This window comes from Papio anubis, chromosome 4 (genome assembly GCF_008728515.1).
Source record: "Papio anubis isolate 15944 chromosome 4, Panubis1.0, whole genome shotgun sequence".
NCBI classification, from domain to species: Eukaryota; Metazoa; Chordata; class Mammalia; order Primates; family Cercopithecidae; genus Papio; species Papio anubis.
The window spans coordinates 175,582,536-175,601,580 of record NC_044979.1 but is presented as its reverse complement, the minus strand read 5'-3'; the positions used below and the strand labels follow the sequence as shown (position 1 = coordinate 175,601,580).

Sequence of the window (19,045 nt, the reverse complement as noted above, 5' to 3'; positions counted from 1 at the left end):
AGCACCATTTATTGAATGGGGAATCCTTTCCCCATTGCTTGTTTTTGTCAGGTTTGTTGAAGATTAGATAGTTGTAGATGTGCAGTCTTATTTCTGGGTTCTTTATTCTGTTCCATTGGTCTATGTGTCTGTTCTTGTACCAGAACTATGCCATTTTGGTTACTGTAGCCCTGTAGTATAGTTTGAAGTCCGGTAGCATGATGCCTCTAGCTTTGTTCTGTTTGCTTAGGATTGCCTTGGACATTTGGGCTCTTTTTGGTTCCAACTGAATTTTAAAATAGTTCTGTGAAGAATGTTAATGGTAGTTTAATGAGAATAGCATTGACTCTATAAATTGCTTTGGGTAGTATAGCCATTTTAAGATATTGATTTTTCCTATTCATGGGCATGAAATGTTTTTCCATTTGTTTGTGTCATCTCTGATTTATTTGAGCAGTAGTTTGTAGTTCTCCTTGTAGAGATCTCTCACCATCCTAGTTAGCTGCATTCCCAGGTATTTCATTCTTTTTGTGGTAATTGTGAATGGGAGTTTATTCCTGATTGGGCTCTCAGCTTGACTGTTGTTGGAGGACAGGAATGCTAGTGATTTTTGCACTATCCTGAGACTTTACTGAAGTTGTTTATCAGCTTAAGAAGCTTTTGGACCGAGATGATGGGGTTTTCTAGATATAGAATCATGCCGTCTACAAATAGGGATAGTTTGACTTCCTCTCTTCCTGTTTGAATGCCTTTTATTTCTTCTCTTGCCTGATTGTCCTGGCCAGAACTTCCAATACTGTGTTGAGTAGGAGTGGTGAGAGAGGGCATCCTTGTCTTGTGCCAGTTTTCAAGGGGAATACTTCCAGCTTTTGCTCATTGGGTATGATGTTGGCTGTGGGTTTGTCATATATGGGTCATATTATTTCGAGGTATGTTCCTTCAATAACTAGTTTATTGAGAGTTTTTAACATGAATGGATGTTGGATTTTATCAAGAGCCTTTTCTGCATCTATTTGAGATAAACACATTGGTTCAAAATAAAGGGATGGAGGAAAATCCTGTAAGTAAATCAAAAACAGAAAAAAGCAGGGTTTGCAATCCTAGTTTCTGACAAAACAGACTTTCAACCAACAAAGAACAAAAAAGACAAAGATCTAACTGTCCTAAATGTACATAATCCTATATTTTATGTAATGGTAAAGGGTTCAATTCAAGAAGATTTAGCTGTCCTAAATATATATTCACCCAACACAGGAGCACTCAGATTCATAAAGCAAGTTCTTGGAGACCATCAAAGAGGCTTAGACTCCCACCGAGTAACAGTGGGAGACTTTAACACCCCACTAACAATATTAGACAGATCATCGAGACAAGAAATTAACAAAGATATTCAGGACTTGAGCTCAGGTCCTGAATTAGATGGATCTGATAAATATCTGCAGAACTCAAATGGATCTGAAAGATATCTACAGAACTCTCCACCCCTAAACAACAGAATATACATTCTTCTCATTGCTACATGGCACTTACTATAAAATTTACCCTATTAATCAGAAGTAAAACACTCCTCAGCAAATGCCAAAGAACTGAAGTCAGAACAGTCTCTCAGACCACAGCACAATCAAATTCAAAATCAAGACTAAGAAATTCACTTAAAACTCTACAAATTACAGAAATTGAATGACCTGCTCCTGAATGACTTTGGGGATTAATAATGACATTAAGACAGAAATCAAGAAGTTCTTTGAAACTAATAAGAACAAGGATACAATGTACCAGAATCTCTGAGACACTGCTAAAGCGGTGTTAAGAGAGAAATGTATAGCACTAAATGCTCATGTCAAAAAGTTAGAAAGGTCTCAAGTTAACAACCTAACATCACAACTAAAAGAACTAGAGAACCAAGAACAAACAAATCCCAAAGCTAGCAAAAGATAAGAAATAACTAAAATCAGAGCTGAACTGAAAGAGATAGAGACATGAAAAACCATTTAAAGGATCAACAAATCCAGGAACTTGTTTTTTGAAAAAAAAAATTAATAAAATAGATAGGCTAATAAAATAGCTAGGCTAATAAGGAAGAAAAGTGAGAAGATTCAAACAAGTACAATCAGAACAAATAGGGGGGATATTACCACTGGCCTCACAGAAATACAAACAACCATCAGAGAATATTATGAACACCTCTATGCACATAAACTAGAAAATCTAGAAGAAATGGATAAATTCCTGGACACATACACTTTCCCAAGACTGAAATAGGAAGAAATTGAATCCCTGAACAGACCAATAATGAATTCTGAAATTGAGGCAGCAATAAGTACCCTACCAAACAATAAAAGTCCAGGACTAGATGGATTCATGGCTGAATTCTACCAGATGTACAAAGAAGAGCTCATACCATTCCTATTGAAACTATTCCCAAAAAATGAGGATGGGGGGACTCCTCCCTAACTCATTTTATGAGGCCAGCATCATCCTAATACCCAAATCTGGCAGAGATATGACAAAAAAAAAAAAACTTCAGGTGAATATCCTTGATGAACATCAGTGCAAAAATCCTCAACAAAATACTGAAAAACTGAATCCAGCAGTACGTCAGAAAGCTTATTGATATGGTTTGGCTGTGTCCCCACTCAAATCTCTTATTGAATTGTAGCTCACATTTTCTCCATGTGTCATGGGAAAGACCAGTGGAAGGTAATTGAATCATGGGGGTGGATTTTCCTGTGCTGTTCTCATGATAGTGAATAAGTCTCATGAGTTCTGATGGTTTTATAAAGAGCAGTTCCCCTGCACATGCTCTCTTGTCTGCCACCATGTAAGACATGCCTTTACTCCTCCTTTGCCTTCTGCCATGATTGTAAAGCCTCCCCAGCCATGGGGAACTGTGAGTCTATTAAACTTCTTTTTCTTAATAAATTACACAGTCTCTGATATTTCTTCATAGCAGTATGAAAATGGGCTAATACACTTATCCACCTTTATCAAGTAGGCTTTATTCCCAAGATGCAAGATTGGTTCAACATATGCAATCAATATGATTCATCACATAAACAGAAGGAAAGACAAAAACTACGTGATTATCTCAATAGATATGGAATGTGTTTCTAAATCTTCTCTTAGTGTTTAGTGCAGCAATTTTTGCCTACTTGTTTGACGTCTATTCTTTAAGAAAGTGGAAGGGAAGTCTATGTTGTTTTTTATAAGTTTATCCTTTAATAGTGGTCTTTTTTCCCTGTTATCCTATTCACAGCGTATTAGTCTGTTCTCATACTGTTAATAAAGACATACTCAGGATTGAGTGACTTACAAAGGAAAGAGGTTTAATTGACTCACAGTTCAGCATGGCTGGGGAGGCCTCAAGAAACTTACAATCATGGTGGAAAGGGAAGCAAACATGTCCTTCTTCACATGGCAGCAGCAAGAGGAAGTGCAGAATGAAAGGGGGCAATGCCCCTTATAAAGCCAGGTCTCATGAGAACTCATTCACTATCACAAGAATAGCATGAGGGTAACCACCCCTATGATTCAGTTACCTCTCACTGGATCCCTCCCACAGCACATGAGGATTATGGGAACTACAATTCAAGATGAGATTTGTTTTGGGTGGGGACACAGCCAACCCATATCACACAGTGACCCAGCCAATAACTACTCAATCTTTCTGTTGAAGCTGTATTTCAGTTTTCTCCTCATATTGTTCTCAGTGGTCATTGGTCTGCTAGGCATTATGTAAAGCCATTCAATTGCTATAACTGGTAAAATGCAGATGGCCTATACTCAAGGTAGAAATCTTGGCCTTTAAAATTCTGAGCCCAATCGTGTGATTTATAGAGCAAAGGAAAACATAAGCATATATTCCACTAAAATTTTCACACAGATAGAGGCCCTGGAAATCTCTTTTGAAGGTCAATCTCAGAAGACTGCCTGCCCGATTTGTCAGATAGCCTGTCACTAAGCATTTTGACTTTGAGGTAGCATTCATTCAGACTAGGTAGCCTAGTATATGTCACCCTGAATGCACTTTCCCATTGCTGCATAGAGCTTTCTGATTATCCATAGGCTAAAATGCTCTTTAAAAAACTTGACTTTGTTTAAGTAGTTTTAGGTTCACAGAAAAATTGAGAAGAAGGTACAGAGATTTTCCAAATACCCCTGCCCCTACTGCACAGCCTTCTCCGCTATCAACATCCCCCAACAAAGTGGTACATTTGTAACGATGGTGGAACCTGCATTGACACATCATTATTAGCCAGTGTTCATAGTTTACATAAGACTTACTCTTGGGGTTGTACGTACTATAGGTTTGGACAAATGTTCGATTACATGGATCCACCATTATAGCATCATGCAGAAGTTTCACTTCCCTAAAGGCCCTCTGTGCTCCACGTATTCATCCCCTCACCCTCTTAACCTCTGATCTTTTTACTGTCTCCAAAGTTTTGCTAAAATGCCCTTTTTATCAATCAGCTTTTGGAGCTTTTGGAAGATTCCAGCTCTGAAAACATCTCACCTTTTTGACTTGGCCCGACACAGACATATTGTATGATTTAAGGAAATAAATTGGTCTTAAATCATTTTTCAATTAACACTAGTGGAAACAGCTATTTTTTCAATATTGTAAATTCTGCATGTATTATTTTTATTACTAAGAATTGTGTTTCTCATTAACTTCTTTCTTGTATGTGAGAAACCATATGATAACAAACTAGTATTTTTGTACAGAATTGTTGAATAGGTAACAGCAATCAAGTTAAATTAATAATGCACCTTTGACAGACAGATAATTTTCGTGGCAGGTGGTATGACAACGAAAAAGGTATGAGGCAAAATTGTAGCAAAGGAAGAGTGTATTGGTTGGAAAGAGCCTGTTAACATAAGTATCTGTAATGCCAGTTGGGCTAATTGGGTGATGCTTCTAATTCTAAACAATTACATCAAGAAACTAGTTTTTCTCATGCTTTCTCTGGATAACAACTTTAATATAGTTGCAAAACATTATAGCAATAACTTTTATATTTAGAAGGTCAAAAAATAAAATATTTTATATTTGAAAGGCTTTTTAAAAGTAGCCAATAGTCTATGTAGTTTTATATATATATAGTCACATATATAAATATATAGTGACTATATATTTATCTATATAAATATATATGACTCTATATAAAAATATATATATATATTTATATATTATATATATTTTATATATATAATATACATATAATATATAATATATAAATATATTTATAAATATAAATATATATTATAATTATAAATATATTATATAAAATTATATTATATATTATATGTGTATTATATATAAATATATATTTTTTATATATAGTCATATATTTATATATAGTCACATATATAAAATATATATATTATATATTATATATATAAATATATATAGTCATATATATAATGGTATCTATAGTAATCTCAATAAAAGGCAGAGGAAACTACCAGAATTGCCTGGCTGTTATCCCATTTCTACCCGTGTTGGCCCCTCAACCTGTGCCTTTAGGGAGATCTTTCTGCCATGACATCCTCTTTTATAGATGGGAACTGTGAAATAAAATGGAAATTAGATCAAAATATATTATACATAAGATTTTTAAAAATCTTAAATTAATCCAGTGAACTGCTTATTCTTAATGGAATCCAGGCCATTTCTCTGCCACTAAACAGAAAGATGTTAAGCATTCTGAAAGTGCCTTACCCTATAAGTAAAAGAGCTATCAACTTTGTTTATTGCCTTGGGGGAGTTTCTATTTCACTGCTGTGAACATTCTATCTGTGAAATCACAGCCTTCAAGTTTTTTTAATTGCATGTTAATAATTAGCTATCAGAGCTTTTTAAAACATCGCATTTCCTTGATAGAATTAGTTTTTCATTAAAAAGCTAATTGAAATTTTTTAAAGTAGAATTCCTTTTATATCAGACAGGCTGAATAATTTGACATGAACAGCCTATGGCTCTGTAGTCATTTTATACTCATTATTTTCTATTGTACTCAAATCATTTCTAGGTCATTACTAAATTCACCTAATACAACAAGAATTTCTTCAGTCTATTCCGGTTACTGGTCATTGAGTCCCAACTCTAAGCAATGCTCTGAACCAGGCTCCCTGCAGAGTGAGTAGGGGGATGGGTCAGTAGAGGGAGTAGAAAGGTGGGTCAGGGAGCCTGACCCCCAGGTAGATGCAATAAGCACATGCAAGACCATAACCCACAGTGGAATAAAGGCAAACACTATGAAAGACAAAGGGCAGACTTAGCCGCTGATTGAGAGAACTAGAGAAGGCTCTGCAAGGTCTGACAGGTGCAGCTATGAGCTAAATAATGTGAGGGGTTTGGAAATGAATTTGGCAATTCCTGGGCAAACATCTAGTTTTATAGACATGACCAAAGAGTGTTTAAAGCGCCTCACTGTGGCTAATTGTATCTTATATACTGGTGAAAAGCATCTTACACATAAAAAGAAAAATATCACGTCAACACCACAAGGCAAAAATAATTGTGGAATGAAGATAGGTCTAGAACTGTTCCCAGTCTTTCCGTGGGTTGACCCTGAAGCTCTCAGAGGAAACTAACCTTCTCACAACCCATACACTCTTTTGACTGGAAGGGTAAACTGTGCACGTTTAGTTCTTTAGGAACCCGCGACTCTACCCAGCAGACCTAAAGCAAAAACACACAAAGACAAAACGCTTGAAATGTGAACAATCTGGCTTGGGTGTCACAAGAGTTATCCCATTAACTGTATTTTCCCCTCTGGATACGGCTTTGGGGAGGCAAACATGTCAGAAGTCTTGTAAAACCTTGCTATAAATATTTTTTAAAACAAATATATGAAGTTTCCATTTATTTTTCATGCATCTTTTAAATATTCATCCATGTCTTCAACTATGACAGGGTTGGTTTTAGAAAAAGATTCAAATGAGTTTATATTTAAATTTTACTAGGAATTGGTCAGACTTCTACAGTACCTCATTTTAATCTTCTGTTTGCTGTGATCATTTCTTACTCCTTGGGGGCGGGAACTTACCTTATAGTCTACACACTGCAACTGAACTCAGTGAATGACCATGAATTAAAGCCCAGTCATTATTTACAAGCCCTTCCTATTACGAGGTATGAAGCTAAGAACTTTTGCCTAGATTTTCTTCCCACAGCCCAAAGGAGAGAAGTATAGTCCAGCAAATTTCTATGTCTGGCCTATGGGGTCCTCTAACTCTTGCCGTCATCCCTCATCCACAGACCTCCATACTTTCAATGCAGTGGTGTCTGCCTGGACCCCCCACCACCTCCCACGGTAAATACCATGACCAGCCCACTGTAAGAACAGTATTTGAGATGGTTCATTACATAAGCAACATGCATATTTTACATTTTATGTGTGTGTCCTCAGACCAAATACCCAAACCTTTCCCTGGGAACACTGTGGATTGCCCCTGTTACAAGACATCAGTAGAGCAGGATTCCCCAACCCCCGGGCCACAGACTAGTACTAGGACCTATATTACATGCTTTTTATGGGAATCCAACTAATGCCTGATGATCTGAGGTGGAACAATTTCATCCTGAGACCATCCCATCCTACCATGTCCATCCATCTGTGAAAAAAAACTGTCTTCCTTGAAGCCTGTCCTTGATGCCAAAAATGCCGGGGACCGCTGAGCCAGAGACAGCCCTGTTCTCATGCCACCACGTTATCTGGTGGACCAAGAAATCAGTAACTTGGCAGCCAGTTAGGGCCATTTCAATTGAGACGTGATTAATTAATAATAAATGTTAGGTTGCTTCTCAGCTTGGATAGAGCCTACGTGTTTAAACACATTTTAGATGAGGAATAACAGGCTTTTTTCTCAGCTGGCCAACAGGAATTTATGACAGATGCAGAATAATTGGCAAGCCCAGTCCACAAATGTCCCATCCACCTCCTCAAGCTGGGCATGGACAGAGCAGGATTAAAAATAAGCCGTGGAACAGAATCCCTGGCATTCTGGTTCAGGGCCATGGGGGATGGGATCCCTCAAGTCCATGCCTGGCCGCACCTGCGTAATGTTGGCTGTTTCTGTATTTCCACGGGTCACAAAGGAACTCTGATATCTTCTCTTCAAACAAATGGTTAGCACAATTATTGTAGTCCACTCAAAATTAATTCATACTTTAGGCATAATAAAATCTAGGATAACTGGCACGTCTGTCTTAACTCTAAAGAAGATGAGATTGGAGAGTTCAAAGTCTACCTGAAGAAAAGGAAATAATTAAATATTAAGAAAAGTGTCTTTGTTGCTTCCCCACAGATTTCTGCTTTTGCCACATTTGGTTCATTAATCCCTAAGAAACTCCATTGTGAACTTGCCCTTCTTTATACCATAGTGTTTATCTGTCGTCCTTGATGGCGAAGTTTTGCTTTGTTCCTTTAAAAAAAAAAAAAGTTCAGAGTCTCTGAAATAGTAACCCAGCTGATATATCAGGAGAAATCTGGAAATCAAAGTGATCCCTTCTCATTGAACATTCTCTGTATTTGGAAGAGAGTGCTACATAATAAAATATGCATGTAGAAAGTAGCAAGTCAGTTTACACACTATTGGATTGTTGTGTTGGAAAATCTGGTATCCAATAAAAAGAAAATTAATGAAATGTAAATATAGTCCATGCTATCCTAACTTACTAAAATATAGAGGGAAATATGGAGGGAAATGCATAAAAAATAAATAGAAACTTCATATATTTGTTTTTAAAAATATAAAATAAGGACGTGATATTTATCATCCCTTCTTCTCAGAACAAGCATTTTTGGCTGAGTATTAAGAAAAAGGATTTAGTCAACTAGATTGGCTCCACTACACTGAGAGAACTTCTGGTTATTTTCTTCCCATTTTGTTCTTTTTTTTCTTTTTTCTCCTACCTCCTCTTAAAATGGTTAACAATGGTTGAGTTACGCACCATCCATAGCTAAGGATTCTGTTTGCAATAAATACTATATAATTTACACTGCATCCCTCTGTTGGAGGCATCTCATGTCTTGAGAGAGGCATCTCTCTCTCAAGACATCCAGGCTTGCTCTGTCCTCTAGGGTCCACCAGTAGGCATCCTTACCCCGGTTCACTCTAGGAGGCGTGGCCAGTCTGGCCCAGCCTCCTCTCCTGTTGTGAGCAGGACTAACCTCTGCCACTGTGGCTTGCCATTAGCCTTCTCAGGGGTGACTCACTTACCAAGCTCTGTGTCCTTCAGACTCCAGGTTCTCCGAGAGATTCCCTAGAGCTCGAAGCCCTCTTCCACTCATAAGAGGGAATGCTCACAGACCTCTCTCAACAGAAAATCCTTGTTCCTGCCCCAGCCTCTTTTGGAGCCTGGAAATGGGTGATTGGCAAAACATCAGAACCAGCAAGTCCTGCCCAGGTGGCCTCACAGCTCTTGTTAGGAAAGAAGGTACTGGCATCTTTAGGAACATTCTCACACTTTAAGATCGTTGCTAAAACTTCCAGAGAACAGGAAGAGTCAACTTTAATATCCAGTTACATATATTCCAAAGAAAAATAAATCAACTCTGATGGCTTAAATTGTTCAGTTATCAATTTTCTGCTTGCCCTGCTACTAAGACCAGGAAAATGGTGCCTAATTATGGCAGTCCTCAGAGGAATACACGGTGGCATCAAAGGGTGGTGACATCAGTGCAACTAACTTGCCCAGATAACCAATAGGAGCCACTAACAGCTTGACTTTATTCTTTTTCACCCTAACCTACAGAGAAATGAAGGAAGTTTCTATTAATATACCTTTTTTACTTCAATTCTTGATTAGTCTTCTATATAAATGATGAAACAAATCTTGTTGCATAAGAAACCATATTTTATTGTTGATTTTAGCCACGCATTATGTTACAGGCAAACATTAAAATGTGTGTTTTGGAGGTAATCAAGAACAAATTTTACTTTGTCAACAGGATAAAGTATGGAGTTTCAACTAAAAGCTATGTTGTCTATATAGAAAAAGATCTTTATTTTATAAATATATCTTAATGCTTTCCTGATGCTTAATGTTCAGTAGAGCAATGGTTATAATTTGCACATCATTAAGCTTTGTAAAATTAATTTGGCAATGACATAGCCTTGGAGAATCATACAGTGCAAGTGCATACAGTCTCAGGATTGTCTCTGTGGTTTATCAGGAAACAGGCCAAATTCCCTCTGAACTCCTAGAGGGACTAATTTTCCCATAATACTCTAAGACATGACTGGAGTGTTGGTAGTGGGAGGAGGGTGGAGGTGAGGTGTAAATGAGTGCATACACATGCACATGCATGCTAGATTATAGGCATGTGTCTAAGGAATCCATGCAAGAGTCTTTCCAAATCATCTGACACTGTGTACCCACAAATTAAAATTTTGACAATACGTAATTATCTGACATTATGTTTTGTTGAGGAAGCATGAGATTGTATGACAATTAAGAGATATAGTGAAGATTTAAATCCCCTGTTTAACTGCATAGCTGATATTGTAACTTATGCAGCTTGCGGAAGCATGTAAGGTTTATTGAAAAGCTAGCAAGGGTAAAAGTAAGCCCTTCTTGTTTTGGTCACTTATAATTGACAGCATAAAGTGTGAGGAAACAGCACCAGACTTGGGACCAGAGGCCCTGAGCTGGAACCATTGTTTTGCACTTGTCTGGCCTTGTGACATCAGTGAGTCACTTGCTTTCTCTGAACCTCAGTTTCCTGATCTATAAAATGGGTCCAGCTCTACCTACTCCACATGGCTTTTTAAGGAACAATTCTGACCTATCTAGGTCTATGTCTCCTTGAAGTTCCATTAGTTTTGTTTCATGTAATAATAAATCCTAAACATTTTTTCACCTAATAACCAAGCTTCATATCTTTGAATAATAGGTGAATATTAGGTGAATAAATGTTTAGAATTGTTATGTTCTCTTGATGAACTGACCCCTGTTACCATTATTAAATTTCTCTCTTTCTTACTGGTAATATCCTTTGCTCCTAAATCTATTTTATCTCTTATTATTATAGCCACTCTGTATTTCTTTCGGTTAGTGTTATCATAGGATATCACTTCCGTTCCTTTATTTTTAACCTATTTGTGTTTTATATTTCAAGCACATTTCTTGTAAGCAGCATATAGTTGGATATTGCCTTTCTATGAGGTCTGACAATCTTTGCCTTTAATATATTTAGATCATTTGCACTTAAAATTATTATTAATATGTTTATGTTTAAATCCGTGGTAGTATTATTTGAGTTCTGCTCTTAATTGTGCTACTTGTTGCCCTTGTCACTCTTTTTCTGACTCCTTTAGATTTCTTTTTGTAATTCCATTTTATTTATCTTATTAGTTCATTAGCTTTATTTTATGCTGTATTTTGTAATTTCAGCAGTTTCCTTAGGATTCACAGCATATGCTTTTAACATTGTAGTGTACTTTCAAGTGGTATTACACACTTCGCATATAGTATAAGAAACTTACAATCATATACTTCCATTTTTTCCTCCCAACCTTTGTGCTATTGTTAAACATTTTACTTTTATTTATGTTATATACCCACATTGCATTGATATTGTTTTTAACTATCAACTATATTTTAATAATATTTAAATAAGAAAGATCATATATATTTATCTATATAATTACCTCTCTTTTCTGCTTATTTGTGTACATTTATGTCTCTGTCTATCCGGTATTATTTTTCTTCTGCTGGAAGGACTTTCTTTAACATTTCTTGTAATGTGGGTCTACTGGTGATTAATTCTTTCAGCTTCTTATGTATCTGAAAAAAGTCTTTATTCAGTTTCATTTTGAAATGTATTTGTTGAATATAGAATTCTAGGTTGATTTTTTTCTTTTAGTACTTGAAAGAAATCATTCCACTGTCTTCTTACCTTGATTGTTTTTCAAATGAAATTGGCTGCCATGCTTATCTTTGTTCCCCTTTATATAATATGTACTTTCTCTGACTACTTTTAAGATTTTCTCTCTAGCACTGAAACTAAAACTCTTGAGTAGTTTGATTATGATGCTCCTGAGTATAGTTTTTGTTTTTATTTTTTTTTTTAATATTCTTGTGGCTAGAATTCACTGAGTATCTTGGCTCTATGGGCTACAGTTTTCATCAAATTTGGAAATTTTTCAACCACAATTTTTTACAACCTTTTTTTGGTCTCATCTCTCTTGCCTCATTTAGTGACTCCACTGCATGTATGTTAACCATCCTGATATTTTTCCATAGCTCACTAATGCCCTGTTAACTTTTTTATTCTGTTTTCTATGTGTCATTTATTAATATGTCTTTGTGAACCTCAAGTATCTGAGACAGGTCTCAGTCAATTTAGGAAGTCTATGTTACCAAAGTAAGGATGCGTGCCCATGACACAGCCTTAGGAGGTCCTGACAATATGTGCCCAAGGTGGTCCAGGCACAGCTTGGTTTTATACATTTTAGCAAGACATGAGACATCAATCCATTTTTTAACATTGGTTCCATCGGAAAAGGCAGGACAACTTGAAGCAAAGGCAGGACAACTCAAAGTGGGGAGGGGGCTTCTAGGTCCTAGGTAGATGAGAGATAAATGCTTACATTCTTTTGAGTTTCTGATTAGCCTTCCAAAGGAGGCAATCAGATATGCATTTATCTCAGTGAGCAGAGGGATGACAATAGAATGGGAGGCGGGTTGGCCCTAAGCAGTTCCCAGCTTGACTTTTCCCTTTAGTTTAGTGATTTGGGGGCCCCAAGATTTATTTTCCTTTCACATCTTTAAGTTCACTGATCATTTTTTCTGCAATATCTACTCTGCTGCTAATCAAGTTCAATGTATTTTTTATCTCATGCATTGTGTTTCATTTCAAGTTTAACTTAGGTCTTTTTGTATCATATCTACTTAAATTTTTGAACATATGCAGTTATAATACAGCTATAATACAATTATAACTACTTTATTGCCCTTGTTTGCATAAATCTAATGTCTGTGCCAATTATGGTGAATTTTGATTGATTGATTGATTGATTTCTTCTTTATGAATTATGTTTTCCTGGAAATTTTTATGACAGCTTTATTGAAATGTCAATCACTTTTAAATTCAACAATTCAATGGCTCTTTGTATATTCACAGAGTTATGCAACCCTTACCACTATCTAATTTTAGAACATTTTCATCACCCTGAAAAGAAAATCCACACCCATTAGCAGTCATTCCCAATTTTCCCCTTCCCCTACCCTGCGCCTGACAACCAGTAATCTAATTTATGTTGCCATCAATCTGCCTATTCTGAACATTTTAAATAAAGGGAATCATAAATGTGTGGTTTCTTATAATTGGCTCCTTTCACTTAGCATAATGTTTTCAAGATTTATCCAAGTTATAGCATTTATCAGTACTTCATTCTTTTCTATTATCTCATAACACTCTGATATGGCTTGGCTCCATGTCCCTACCCAAATCTCATCTTTAATTATAGCTCCCATAATTCCCATGTGTTGTGGGAGAGACCCAGTGGGAGATACCTGAATCATGAGGGCAGTTTCCTCTATACCATTCTCGTGGTAGTGAATAAGTCTCAGGAGATACAATGGTTTTACAAAGGGGAACCCCTTTTGCTTGGCCTTATTCTTGCTTGCCTGTCGCCATGTAAGACATGCCTTTCACCTTCTGCTGTGATTGTGAGGCCTCCCCAGCCACGTGGAACTGTGAGTCCATTAAACCTATTTTTCTTTATAAATCAACTAGTCTCGGGTATGTCTTTATCAGCAGCGTGAAAACAGACTAGTATAGACTCCATGGTATCACTATGACATATTCTGTTTATCCAGTCATCAGTTGACAGATATTTGGGGTATGTGAAAATATTTTATTAGGTGTTAAACTTTGTGAACTTTACCTTTTGGAGTACTGGATGTTTCAATTTCTATAAATTCTATAAATATTCTTGCCCTTTATTCTTGGGTGTAGTTAAGTTACTTGGGAATAATTTGCTCTCTCTAACTCTTGCTTTTAAGAATAATTAGGAAAGACTAGAGTGGTATTCAGTCTGGGGCTAATTATTTCCCCTTTGTGGTAAGACCCTTATGCACTATACCCAAAGCATGATGAATCTTGATGTTTTCCAACCCAACTGGTGGGAACAGCCACTACTCCCAGCCCTGTGTGAGTGTCAGGCACCGTGACCTCCAGTTCTTTCAGGTGGTTCTTTCCCTGGCCTCAGGTAGTTTCCTCACACACATCCATGGATCTGCTCAGCTGAATACCCAAGTCAGACCCTCTTCAATCTCCAGAGCTTGTCCTTTGTGTGTAGCTCTCTTTCCAGTGCTCTTCCTTGTGAACTCTAGCTTCCTTCAGGCTCTCAGCTCTGCCTCCTCAGCTTGGAAAGGCTGCCAGGCTCCTGAGTTGAGGAGGCAGAACTCTCTATTTTATCAGAAATAAAATTCACATTGCCCTAAAAAATGCAAAAACTCTGCGATTGTGGGGTTTTCTTCATTTGTTTCCCATTGTTCAGAGATCACTGTCATTTATTACCTGATGTGCAATGCCTTTAGAACCATTGTTTTATATGTGGTGTGTGTTCCTCAGTTGTCTCAGGTAGGAGGGTAAATCTGGTTCTTCTTACTCCATCTCAGCCAAATATAGAAGTGCTGTGGCCTGTAATGTAAAGGGATAAATTATTTATTGGTGGCCATCAAAGCTGCTACAGAGAAAAATGTAGATGGTGGCTCAGTTAAACTCACCAGTTATATTTTATATTGCAAAGCCAGCCTTTTAGAGGGGAGTGAGTTGTGAGTTTTGTTTGTTATGATATTTAATATGTTCATGACCATTCCCTCGGGAAATCCATTTTTGCCACATGCTTCTTTGAATGTGGGAACACTTATGTCTCCTTTCACAGGTGATCAGCGAGTTTGAGGCCTCTCCCGACTCGTTTTCCTACAGAATTCCCAACCTGAGTAGGAATCGTCAGTACAGCGTCTGGGTGGTGGCTGTGACTTCAGCTGGAAGAGGCAACAGCAGTGAAATCATCACAGTCGAGCCATTAGCGAAAGGTAGGCAGTGGCAGTAAGGACCTCATTTCCTGTTGTAACTTGACTGTTTTTAAGTCTCCATTTTACCTGAAATAAAACTTACACGTCCCTAAAAATTAAATAAACCAGAATATCACATTTTAGCTCAAGAAACAGGGTTGTGGCTAGCAAGCTCTGAGCTTCTGTCCCGTGGGAAAGGAATTCCATGGGGGTAAACACAGAGCTAAGAACGAGTGGCCTTACGATGGAAGTATCTGAAAATCAGGAAAGGAGACCCCATTCACCCCTTGGAGTAGCTGAAAATCATTACATGGCATTTTCCCAGGGATGTTCTACTGTCACCAAAATCAGGTATCACACTTCTTAATGAGAAATGTCTATTTTAAAGTCTGTGGAATTTGCAAGCTAAAAAATATTTGAAAATCGTTCACTATCGGTTGATAGAATGCTATAAGCAAAGACTTGAAGTAACAGCAGGAAGTAGGAGTCACCAAAGAATAAAAAGTTCCTGAAAGTGAATATAATATCTTCACGTTTTTCTGTTAGACTGGTCCTTAAAATGCACGTGCAGGCACAGGGCATTCTTGCTCTTCTGGTAGTCACTACCATCCAGTGTTTCCAGGAACCCCCTAAATTAGCACTCACAATAAGTCAATTTCCTTACAACACAATTCCAGGCCAGCAGGAGTTGCCCCTGATTTGGGGCTACAGAATAGTGGCAACTTATTACTATATGTTGCCACTAATATGTCCTCTGAGAGCCAGAAAGAGAACAATAAACATTTCAAGATTCCAATTTTACCTCCAAGAATTCTCTTGATAATGTGCTTTTCAATGAGATAGTTAAGAAATAGGCAGAATAGGGAGGTGGAGCTTGCAGTGAGCCGAGATCGCGCCACCACACTCCAGCCTGGGCGACAGAGCGAGACTCCGTCTCAAAAAAAAAAAAAAAGAAATAGGCAGAATAAAACAGTGAGGGGAAAAAAGAGGGGTGTCACATTTTGAGCTCAAATACAGATAGAAAAGAAGTAAGTTGGTAAGGGAAATAAACTGGGGGGACTTATTTTTTGTGTTACCCTCTTTGGTCGTGATATCCAGCCACTCCCTGAGAATGAGAAAATGATGATTACCAAGGAAAATGTTGGACATAAGGACTGAGCTGTGTGATTTACCAAAAAACAAAAGAACAAACAAACAAAAAAAACTGCAACAAAACACATAGAATTAGCAATAATATTTCTTCCTTTCCTTTGTGCTTTCAAAGTTCTATCTCTCGACACAGTCAGAAAGGCCTGGCTAGTGCAGTGGGGTATGACTTACTCAGTGGGGGAAGAGTTGAAAATTCCCATAGAAGCACGTCTTGCCTGGGGAAGTTCAATGTCCTCTAGTCATTTAGTAAGTCATTTTGAGTGCCTGTTGCATGTCAGGGTCTGTGCTGGGGACACAGAGGATTTGGTCAAGGGAGGCTGACTGCTGAAACAAATGTTCCCTAAATCTCAGTGGCTTCACATAATAACATAGTCCAATAGAGATATTTTTGGTCAGGGATCTCTTGGGTGGACTGTTCCACATGGTGTTTCAGGGATCCAGGCCTCTTCCACCTTATGATTTACAACCCTGGATTTCTCCTCATTTAAAGCTACATTGATGGGGGAAGAAGGGAGTATGGAGGGTTTGATGAGAGATTTTCATGAGCCAGATATGGAAGTGTATATGTTATTTTTACTAATATCCTATTGTCTAGAATAAAGGGATGGACCCACTAGGGAAAGGAAAGCAGGGTTTGGAGAGCCCAGAGGAGTCTCTTAAGATGATCTAAAAGATGTGTTCACTCCCTGACTCCCTTGATCTTACAGTCTGGTGGGGAACCAGTCAGTGATATGGTTTGGCTGTGTCCCCACCCAAATCTCATCTTGGATTGTAGCTCCCATAATTTCCACGTGTCATGGGAGGGATCCAATGGGAGGTAATTGAGTCATGGGAGCGGGTCTTTCCTGTGCTGTTCTCATGACAGTTAGTAAGTCTCATGAGATCTGATGGTTTTGTAAAGGGGAGTTCCCCCGCACATGCTCTCTTGCCTGCCGCCACCTAAGATATGCCCTGTGCTCCTCATTTGCCTTCTCCCATAATTGTGAGGCCTCCCCAGTCATGTGGCACTGTGAGTCCATTAAACCTCTTTCCTTTATAAATTACCCAGTCTCAGGCATGCCTTTATTAGCAGCATGAGAACAGACTAATACAGTTAGTAGACAAAGCATCACAAAAGTATATGCATAAAGACAAACTGCAGTCAGTGCTATAAAGAAATGGCGTGAGAGGACCTCACCCGGAGTGTCAGATGGAAGACACACTTGGTCCCTGAGGACAAGCAAAGGCAGTTATGTGAAGAGGGAAGAAGTGAGCAGTCAGAAGCTCCTTCAGAGAAAGATTTAGCAGGGGGAAGTCCAGGACACTGGACCCTGCTGGGGCCGGGGAAGGAACAGTGGTCCCAGAGATGCTGGGAAGGAAAGCAGGGGCCTGATCATGCTAGGTTTTCAACACTGTGTTAGGGATTTCAGATTTTCCCATAAGAGAGATAAGAAGACAGTGTAGGGTTTTAAGCAAAGGAGGCACATGATCTTTGTGTGTGTGTGTGTGTGTGTGTGTGTGTGTGTGTGTGTCTGTCTCTGTGTGTGTGATAAACCTTATTTTTTAGAACAGTTTTAGACTTACAGAAAAATTGTGATGATAGAATACAGAGTTGCCATTTACCTCACACCTAGTTTTCCTTTTTATAGACATCCTAATTAAATGGTGCCTTTCTTATAGTTAATGGCAGGTGTGCTTTTGTTTTGTTTTGTTTTGTTTTGTTTTTTTAGACAGAGTCTTGCTCTGTCACCAGGCTGGAGTGAAGTAGTGCCATCTCGGCTCACTGCAACCTCTGCCTCCCAGGCTCAAGCAATTCTCCTGCCTCAGCCTCCCAAGTAACTGGGACTACAGGCACGTACCATCACACCCAGCTAATTGTTGCATTTTTTTCTTTTTAGTAGAGATGGGGTTTCACCATGTTGGCCAGGATGGTTCTGATCTCCTGACCTTGTGATCTGCCTGCCTTGGCCTCCCAAAGCACTGGGATTACAAACGTGAGCCACTGCACCCAGTCAATGGTGGATGTGCTTTTTAAGACCACCCTGATCTCTCTGTCCTGAATGGACTGCAGAGGGGGAAGGGTGAGAAAAGCAGATGCCCAGCAAGGAGGCCAAGGGGTCACCCGGCGAGGCTTGGAGTAGCAGAGTAGCAAAGAGGATTGAGAGGAGAAGCCGAGGGGCCTGGGCTGTGTTGTGGACACAGAGCAGAGGAGACTCGGTGGCAGAAATGGAAGAGGGTGGAGAGGGAGATAGCAAGAATGAAAACCCAAATTCTTATGTGGGTTAGCATAAGTGGAGGCATGATTTATTGATGAAGAAGACCAGGGAAGAAGTGGATTTTGAAGCCAGTGAGAGGAGGCACGGGCATTTGGAGGGGTTCCAACATGACGAAGAGCCATTCACTCAGAGGCGTCTATGCACTGAGGTGTGTCCTGGCTCTCGAAAGACATCTGGAAGGAGGCAGAAATTCAGGGGGGTCAGCATCTGGGTATCCCTTACACCTGGGATAGGAATGAGATTGGCTGAGAGATGGAGGAGAGATGAAGGTACAGGATGGCCTCTCAAAGGGAGTGGGAGCAGGGAAAGGAAAAGGGGAAAAGCCAGAGAGGCAGGGGAGCCAGGAGGGTGTTAGGCTGCAGATTCAAAACAAGTGCTTGCAAAAGGAGGGAGCAGTCAGCTGAGGCTGCTGCTGCTGGAAAGTCAGGTGAAACCGGGCAAAAATGCCCCTCAGTTTGGCCACGTGGAGGACCGTGGTGACGTTTCTGTGAGCGGTGTCAGTGAGTGTGGAGGGGCAAGCAGAAATGAGCCTGAGTCAGGTGAGAAAGTGGGTAGGAGGTGAGGGGCAGGCTGACTGGGCAGAACATTCCTTCAACACACATCACTTGGAAGAAGTGACAAC

General features: G+C 38.8%; 1 protein-coding gene across 2 annotated transcripts in view; it reads left to right on the top strand.

The window, feature by feature from the left end:
- The window catches only part of DSCAM (DS cell adhesion molecule), an 825,379-nt gene that overhangs the window by 738,479 nt on the left and 67,855 nt on the right, over window positions 1-19,045 (top strand). For both annotated transcript variants that reach the window (XM_017956431.3, XM_031664941.1), the window contains exon 21: window positions 14,887-15,040. In XM_017956431.3, coding sequence (XP_017811920.1) covers window positions 14,887-15,040 — 154 coding nt within the window. The remainder of the gene's footprint in view (window positions 1-14,886; window positions 15,041-19,045) is intronic.